The sequence below is a fragment of the Otolemur garnettii genome, unplaced genomic scaffold (genome assembly GCF_000181295.1).
Source record: "Otolemur garnettii isolate 467f Iridium unplaced genomic scaffold, OtoGar3 scaffold00006, whole genome shotgun sequence".
Lineage (NCBI taxonomy): Eukaryota > Metazoa > Chordata > Mammalia > Primates > Galagidae > Otolemur > Otolemur garnettii.
In genome coordinates, this window is record NW_003852401.1 from 1,671,270 (window position 1) to 1,681,124 (window position 9,855).

Genomic DNA, 9,855 nt, shown 5'->3' on the forward strand with positions numbered 1-9,855 from the left:
TTTTACACTGCTGGTGGGACTGCAAACTAATACAACCCTTTTGGAAGGAAGTATGGATAACCCTCAAAGAACTCAAGATAGACCTCCCATTTGATCCTGTGATACCATTACTGGGCATCTACCCAGAAGGGAAAAAATCCTTTTATCATAAAGACACTTGCACTAGACTGTTTATTGCAGCTCAATTTACAATCGCCAAAATGCCCACCAACCCAGGAATGGATTAACAAGTTGTGGTTTATGTATACCATGGAATACCATTCAGCCACTAAAAAAGATGGAGACTTTACATCCTTTGTATTAACCTGGATGGAGGTAGAACACATTATTCTTAGTAAAGCATCACAAGAATGAAGAAGCATGAATCCTATGTACTCAATTTTGATATGAGGACAATTAATGACCTAGTACATGGTAGGGGGTCGGGGAAGGGGGGAGTACAGAGAGATAGAGGGAGGGGGTTGAGAGAAAGGAAGAGGGGGGAAAGAGGAGGTTGAGAGAGGGAAGGAGGGAGGGGTTGGGAGAAGGAAGAGCAGAGAGAGCAAAGGAGGGAGGAAGTAGGTGTCTTGGTGTGTGAAACACCTTTTGGGGTCAAGACACAATTATAAGAGGAATTGTACCTAACAAATGCAATCAGTGTAACCTAGTTTCTTATACTCTCAATGAATCCCCAACAATAAAAAAAATTAAAATAAAATTGGCAATACCTGTGGCTCAGTGAGTAGGGTGCCGGCACCATATGCCAAGGGTGGCGGATTTGAACTCAGCCCCGGCCAAACTGCAACAAAAAAATAGCTGGGCATTGTGGCGGGTGCCTGTAGTCCCAGTTATTCAGAGGCTGAGGCCAGAGAATCACCTAAGCCCAGGAGCTGGAGGTTGCTATGAACTGTGATGCCACGATACTCTACTGAGGGCGACAAAGTGAGACTATCTCAAAAAAATAAAAAAATTTTAAAAAAAGAAAAAAGAAAATGGTATTTAAAAAATATGTCTACTGAGAAGAGAAATAGCTTTTATCTTTAATAATGAAAAACAAGCCCCAGGGGCAACGCCAGTAGCTCAAGAAGTAGGGCACTGGCCCCATATACCAGAGGTGGTGGGTGCAAACCCAGCCCTGGGCAAAAATTGCACAAAAGAAAAAAAAACAAGCCCCCAAATAATATGTACAAATGATAGTGTTTATATAAATATATAGAAATAAATATATACTTATGAATATGCATAAATGTGCATGTACATACACATATAGAGGGAAAGAGAGAGTCTAATAGGACCCACACCAAAAATACCAACAAGAATCTCTCTGCTGGGAGGATATTAGTCATTAGGGTTTATTTTATTTGTGGTTTTTATGAGTTTTCAAAGTTTTTGCATTATAAATATTTTACTTTTGAAAATTTTAAAAGTTATCATAATGGTTGTGCCCAAGACAGTGCCTTACATAGAAGTGGGCTTCCATATGGGTTTGTAGGAGGTAAACAATCAGATGTTCATTTCTTCTGAGTGGAGGTTGTACATAATCTGGCTGTCCTCAAAGCCAGAACATTTGGAAGGTATATAACACATTTTTTTTTATATACAAAAGGGTTGTTTGGAGTAAAAATATAGTTTAAGAGAATGGGACAGATAACCTAAAAGGATAAATTAATTGCAAAGCCATTAAAAAATTTTTTTTACCTGAGAATGTGTCTCATTTTCTTGCAGTTGTGTTTTTAGCGTCTCATATTGTATATTTAGTTTCTCCATTATTTTCTTAAAAGCATTTCTGCGAATTGATAATACTGTTCTTTCTTGCTGTAATTTCTAGATAGACCCAAACAGAAATAAATAAGAGGCTACAGTAAATATCTAATAAGCAGCATAAATCATATTGGACTTAAATAATTTTAAGGACTGTATTCTGATAAAATTCTACCAAGGCTGTTACTACTCTAAAATCTGTTTATAAAAATACCCACTGAATGGCTCGGCACCCTTAGTACAGTGGTTATGGTGCCAGTCACATACATGGAGGGTGGTGGGTTCAAACCCGGCCCTGGCCAGCTAAACAACTGCAACAACAACAACAACAAAAATAGCTGGGCACTGTGGCGGGTGCCTGTAGTTCCAGCTACTTGGGAGGCTGAGCCAAGAGAATAGCTTAAGCCCAAGAGTTTGAAGTTGCTGTGAGCTGTGACGCCACAGCACTCTACCAAGGGTGACATAGTAAGACTCTGCCTCAAAAAAAAAAAAAAAAAGAAAAAGAAAAAAAAACCCATTGAACTATGTGTATAAGCTATGTTAATATTAATTGTATTAATAATTCCATTAATGCTGCCATATCTGTCCCTATCCCACCTAAATGACTTTATATTAATGTAAATGCCAACAGAAAGCTACTGACAAGTTTTAAGTAGGAAGAGTGATTATCAAATCTGCAATTAACAAAGTTCATATTTGTTGAAATGCACTGTATTAATAGTTTATATCTTGCTTAAAACTTTAAGTCACTCTAAATTCCAACTACAAATATAAACATTTTTATTATTTTTTCTCAGCTTAAATATCAAATAATCAATTGAAAATAAAAAATCCCATAAAGTGCATAAATATTAAATTTGATCAAGAAAAAACCAAACTGAATTGTAATTTTATAAGACTTTGTTAGCATTTACCTTTTTCTTTTCTTCACCTGAGGATTTTAAAGCTGACAAATCATTGTATGTCTCTAGATCAGTTGTCATTTGCTTAATTTTGCTTTTTAGAGAATGCTGCTCCTCAGTCATTTTACTTTCCAGAAGCTCCATTTTCTGTAGATCCAGCTGTAGACGCTGACTGTCTGAAGCATAAGAATTTAAGCCATAATTTTTTTTTTGAAATAGGTGTAGCTTTGTTGCCCAGGCTAGAGTGTATGGCATTACCCTAACTCACTGAAGCCTTAAATTCTCAGGCCCACGCGATTCTCCTGACTCAGCCTCCTGAGTAGCTGAGACTACAAGTATAGACCACCACACCTGGACACTTTTTTTCTAGAGATTGGGGTTTCCCTTTGTTGCTTGGGCTGGTCTTAAATTCTTGACTCAAATAATCCTCCCACTTCAACCTCCCAAGGCACTGGAAGGACGTAAATAAAGTCATAATTAATCAAAATTGTATTCCTTTCATACAAGGAAATGCAATACAACAATTAAAAGTCATGTTTTACAAGAGTATCTGCAAAAGAAATATGTGCTCACTATAACCAGTGACATAATACAAAGAAAAATTAAGAAAAAAATACTCATCCCCCAGGAACCAATTTTAGGTAACCAGTTTAACCTTTTACATATTAGCCATACCTGTCTCTATGTTGCTACACACATATAAGGACATACACAGGTTTTTAAAAATAATATAACTTATATTATGATAAACATTCTTTTTTTTGAGACAGAGTCTCTGTTGCCCAGGCTAAAGTAGAGTGTGTCAGCTTAGCTTACATCAACCTCAAACTTCAGGGTTCAAGCAATCGTCCTGTCTTAAACTTCTAAGTAGCTGGGACTACAGGTACCCATCATAACACCTGGATAATTTTTGTCTATTTTTAGTAGAGGTGATCTGCCTCACTAGCTCTTGTCAGGCAGATCTCAAACTACTGAGCTCAAGTGATCCTCCTGCCTTAGCCTCCTATAATATAGGATTACAGGTGTGAGCCATGGTGCCCAGCCAAAGACTCATATTTTTTAATAGGAACATGACACAGTTATAAAGGAAAAAATAAGCAAGCTATAAATCATTATGTATTTGAGCACAATTTTAAAATTGCACATATAATTAATTCCTACTGTTTGTGGTAGCTATGTTCTATAAGTCACCATTGATAATGATTTAGCAAATACTGAACTACCGCTTCTATGAGAAATACAGGGTTAGGTTCCTGTGAATCTCTGGTCACATTTTTGTCAATTAACCAATACATAACCTTTTTTTGGTGTGCATCTGTTTAAAGACATTTTCTTTAGTATGGGTCATTGATTCATTAACAGTGAATTCACATTAAACTGTAACCTCCTATGCTTCACTATAATGAAGCTTATCTAACAGATTTTTTCCACAGGGCACATCAGAGCCTTCTGAGTCTTGGGAACACTAGATAGCACATTAGCACTTTGCTTGTGGCTGTTTTATATAGTATGATCATGAAAGGAAAAAAAATGCTAAAAATGTGTACTAAATAGTCCACAAAATGGAAACCTGTTTGTCGTATGAGAGCTGAAATAAGAAGGCAGAGTACTGCAACTTCTGTTGGGAACATGCACACATTTCAGGCTGTTCAAATTTTTCACTGCTCTATACACGTCCAAAAATAATCATGAAAGTGATCCAACTATTGATTTGGGGATTACAAATAACTTCAATGGCTAGGTGTGGTGGCTCACGCCTATCATACTAGTAATCTGGGAGGCTGAGGTAGGTGGATTGCTTGAGCTCAGGAGTTTAAGACCAGTGTAAGCCAGAGCAAGACCCTGTCTCTAAAGATAGCTGGGCATTGTGGGTACCTATAGCCTCAGCTACTTGGGAGGCTAAGACAAGGGTATCACTTGAGCTCAAAGAGTTTGAGGTTGCTGTGAGCTACAATGCCACAGCATACTACCGAGGGTGACAAAGTGAAACGCTTATCTCAAATAAATAAATTAATAAATAACTTCAGAGAGAATGTAAAGTCATAAATATTGGCTCTGTGAATAAAGAGTATTGATGTTACATGTGTGTTTCATTCTTACGTTTGAAAGTATTGAGAATTGACTAAGCCCCAGGTGCTGATGATATACCAAATCAACAGAGACATTGTTTTTACTCAAGGATCTATATGAATGTTGTCCAGAAAGTATCAAGCCATTGTTAATACTTTTTTTTAATAACACATGGCTGGATGCTTTCGGGATAGCCCTTGTATTTTAAAGGTAAAACTAGGCAGTTAAACAATGGTTCAAAAGTCAGTAAGAGGTTGTTATTCCCCCAAAATATAAGTTGGAAAAATTAAACCTGTATTCCTTGAATGTTTCCTTTTATCCCTTTAAGAGTTTTAAAACTCAACCATATTGATGTTATTAAAAAAGGCATATATGGGGCAGCGCCTGCGGCTCAGTGGGTAGGGTGCCAGCCGCATATACTGAGGGTGGCAGGTTTAAACCCGGCCCCAGTCAAACTGCAACAAAAAAATAGCTGGGCATTGTGGTGGGGGCCTGTAGTCCCAGCTACATGGGAGGCTGAGGCAAGAGAATCGCCCAAGCCCAAGAAATGGAGGCTGCTGTGAGCAGTGACGCTATGGCACTCTACCGAGGGTGATAAAGTGAGACTCTGTCCCTACACACACACAAAAAGTATATATGTATACATAAATACAAACATATAAATATATGTATGCATAAATGAAAACATATAAATAAATGTAAAAAACAAGACTTAAATATTGTTGCAAAATGTTTTTTTTGTTGGATTCTTACCTCTACCAGGTTTAGAAATAGGATGAGAATCAAAGTGCCGAGCAAGTCACTAAGGTTTACACTGTTCTAATGTTCAAAATAGGAAATGTTCTTAGCTTGTGGATATTTTGACTGTTTGGAATAAACAGCTATATAATTCTAACTGCCAGTTTGCCTTGAATATTACTAGGAAAATACATTAAGAAATGTACAGATAGGTTTTTCTAGAGAAAAAAGGAAAATGGTTGGTTGGTATAGGGTAAAGTTTATTTTCCTTTAACAACAGGTCCCCAATGAAAAGCTAAAAGCTACTCCAAGGGAAGAGACAGGAAGAGGATGCAGTCTAGTTCCTTCTGATATGCTATGAAGTTGCAAAGTTTACCAAGCAGTGTGTACATAGTAGCAAAAATCTCAGAAGGAACCACTTTGACCTGGGGAAATGTTTCTGAAATATTCTGTCATCAGCACATTTGTTTACTCCCTGGAGTTTCCTTTCCAAAAATATAAATAAAAACTATTGCTGACAAATTCTTTGCCTCTTTACCCATGATGTATATCAGTTTTTCTCAACCTTTTTCTTCCATTATTAATACACTAATAAGCCTTTTGTAGTTTTTTTTCCTCCCTCCCCAGAAATTTTTATATCACAGAAGTAGTGTGCATGTGTTTATGTACAGTGGTCCACTGGAAGACCCCAAATAATTAAGATTTTCATCACCTCCCCGCAAGAAGCAATTCTGGCCCCTAGAGAGCAACAGTGCCCCATTAAAAAACATGGATGACAAAAAGAAAACAATGTGAGTCCCACTTATAACTTCAAGGGTAGAAAGGAAGTCAATTCACAAAGAGGAATACAAAATCCATTATCTCTGAAAGATAAACAAGAATATTATAAACCTCTTATGATGATATCTTGATACAAAAAATTGCTTGAGATGAGGGATGGTATCAGAGAAAGAAAGAAAGAATAAGTTTTACACTTGGTTTATAACTCAATAAATGAAATTAATTGGAGGGGACAGATAATCCAACCTTTAATATGAACATTTTCCAGCAAAATCCTAATCATAGTAATAAACCAGATTTTTAATCTTCATTGAAGAAATTCTTATTTCTTTCAAACTGCACATGGCTGGAGAAAACATAATGACTATTTTTTTAAAGACATACAAACAGAAAGTATAAAGGTATGGAAAGAATACAGAGTCCTGATTACTGAATTATTTCCTGGCATGCCCACTGTAGCATTATTTGCAATAGCCAACAGGTAGAAGCAACTAAATGGGTATGAATGGATAGAGAAATATGATACATAAATGCAATGGAATATTATTCAACCTTAAAGAAGAAGGAAATACTTCTTTGCTACAACATGGATGGAATTTGAGGACATTATTCTAAATGAAGTAAACCAGTCCCAAAAAAGCCAAAACTGTGTGATTCCACTTACATGAGGTATCAAAAGTACTCAACCCTATAGAAACAGAAGTAGAACTGTGGTTGCCAGGTGTCAGGGAAAGGAATGTGCAGAAGTCATCAGTGGATGTCGAGTTTCAGTTTTGTAAGCTGAAAAAGTTCTAGAGATCTGTTACACAACGGTGTACATCTAGTTAACACTACTGTTTGCTTAAATATGGTTAAAATGCTAAATGTCATGTTTTTTTTTTTAAACTAGAATAAATGATATACTCATAGTCAAACCAATAGCAGGTATGGAAATTAAGGTTAGAATGTACCTTCTCTAGTTGGTAGAGGAGATACCTGATTGGTATACAATTCAGATGTACAAATAAGACTATGGCAAATAAACTATAAACAAATCTAGGCATAAATGATGTTTGATTGTATAGGCAGGTGTCCTCAAACTATGGCCCATGGGCCACATGCAGCCCGCCTAGGACATTTATCTGGCTTGCCAGGTGTTTTTGCCACCGCTGCCTGTCCTGTGTAGCAGCTGACTTGTCCCAGGGCCCACAGTCTGGCCTTCCAATGGTCTGAGGGACAGTGAACTGCCCCGTTTAAAAAGTTTGAGGACCCCTGGAGAGTAACAGCAATTAAACACCTATATCACCACTCTTAATTCAATGATGTATTAAAAGCATTCAGTATTTGTTTAGAGGTCAATAATCCCTTAATTAAAACTGTTGGGCAGAACACAGAATTCTTTGGATTTTAGAAAAGTAATAAAATATACACATTAATTACTACATAACTTCTAGGCAGGGATCAGGGATCAAAGTATATGAATATTTCTATAGCAAAAAAAGGATAAATAGTCTAACTCGTGGGATAATTAAACTCTCTAAATAGCTTCATGACAGCTTAGGTCAGTTTAGTTTTTTTTTGCCAAGATCTTTTTAGATTTAGGGACTCCAGATACAGTATTACAGATCCATTATTCCATTTCAAGGATCTTTCAATATTTCTAACTTAGCAAATATTAACTAGGTCTTCATTTCTTGTTATCTTACAGATATATCCAAGAAGGCAAATAAAAGCATAGTTAATTCAAAATCATAAATTTGCAAAAAGATCACTCATAGTTAGAAACCATCAGTTTATGAATCAAAGAATCCAAATATTTGCATAACCTTATCCTAGCCTCTTTTAGTTTAATTTTGTATAGCCGATTCTAACTTCTACTGGTAACATCCCAATGGCAGCCACTAGCCACATACAGCTTTTGAGCACTTGAAATGTATCCAAACCAAATTGAAATGCTGTAGGTATAAATTATTTCTTTGATAATTTTTATACTCATATTGATGACATGTTAAAATAATATCTTATATATACTTGTTTAAATAAAATATATTATTAAAATTCACCTATCTCTTTGCACTTTTTTACATGGCTACTAGAAAGTTTTAATTACACATGAAGTCTGACAATGAAGTTTGCAAACTTGCCACCTTGTGCTGACATTGGCAGCACTGAACAAACAACTCGGAAAGGGTACATAACCTTGGTATATCAGTGTCTCACAGATGTGTTCCTGTTGACACGTGGCAGTATCTTGCTGAGTGGTGTTCATTATTGTTATTGCATGTTTTTGTGTGCAGTCATAAAAATGTTGGATAGAGCTTGAATTAGGCGACAAACAAACATTACATTTCTTATTAAACTTGGTAAGAGTGGAAGTGCAATTAGGGATGTGTTAGTCCAAGTGTATGGGGATAATGCCATGAAGAAAATGGCAATGTACAAATGGATTAAATATTTTTCTGAGGTGAGAGAAAGCATCACTGATGAAGAGAGGTAGAGGCAGTCAGTAATGAGCAGAACTGATGAAAATATTGCAAAAATTGGTCTAATTGTATGTCAAACTCATTGGTTGGCTCTAAGAAGCATAGCAGACCAAGTAAACAGCAATAGAAAATCAGTTGGGAAAATCTTAACTGAACATCTTGGTATGAAAAAGATATGTTCAAAATGGTCCTAAATGGCCAGGTGCAGTGGCTCACACCTGTAATCCTAGCATTTTGGGAGGCCAAGATGGTTGGATTGCTTGAGATCAGGAATTTGAGATTAACCTGAGCAAGAGTGAGACCCCATTGCTACTAAAAATAGAAAAACTATAGATTTATAGTATAGCCTGAAAGCTGGTAACATGATCCCTCCTTTTTCTTTTTTTATTTCTTATAGTATAACTGTGTACATTAATGCAATCATGGGGTACAGTGTGCAATTTCTAAGCAATGTATTGGCTATTCAAGGTTTTTTCTGATTCCATATAAAATGAAGTACTATATTTTCAAGATCTTATAAGTATGACATTGGTGCTTTAATAGGGATCGCATTAAATCTGTAGACTGCTTTGGATAGGATAGACATTTTAACAATGTTGATTTTTCCCAGTCATGAGCATGGCATGTTTTTCCATTTGTTAACATCTTCAGCTATTTCTTTTCTCAGAGATTCATAATTCTCATTATAGAAATCTTTCATGTCCATTGTTAGGTATATTCCCAGATATTTCATCTTCTTTGGCACTACTGTAAAAGGAATAAAAGTCCTTGACTATATTTTCAGCTTGACTATTGTTGGTATCTAAGAAAACTACTGATTTCTAAGTACTGATTTTGTATCCTGAGACACTGCTGTATTCCTTGATCACTTACAAGAGTTTTGTAGTTGAGTCCCTGTGGTTTTCCAAGTCACATCCGTGTCATCTTTGAAGAGTGACAGTTTGATTAAAACAGTATTGTACTGGCACAAAAATAGAGAGGTAGATATATGGAACATAACAGAGACCCAAGAGATGAACCCAGCCACTTATCGTCATTTGATCTTTGATAAGCCTATCAAAAACATTCATTGAGGGAAAGATTCTCTATTTTTTTTTTTTTTTTTTGAGACAGAGCCTCAAGCTGTCCCCCTGGGCAGAGCGCCATGGCATTACAGCTCACAG

At 36.2% G+C, this 9,855-nt stretch overlaps 1 protein-coding gene across 1 annotated transcript in view; it reads right to left on the reverse strand.

The window, feature by feature from the left end:
* Positions 1–9,855, reverse strand: part of IFT74 (intraflagellar transport 74) — a 103,079-nt gene that overhangs the window by 6,658 nt on the left and 86,566 nt on the right. The window contains exons 17-18 of the mRNA XM_003782844.2: positions 2,655–2,818; positions 1,678–1,803 (exon numbers count right to left, since the gene is read on the reverse strand). Of these exons, the coding sequence (XP_003782892.1) occupies positions 1,678–1,803; positions 2,655–2,818 (290 nt within the window). The remainder of the gene's footprint in view (positions 1–1,677; positions 1,804–2,654; positions 2,819–9,855) is intronic.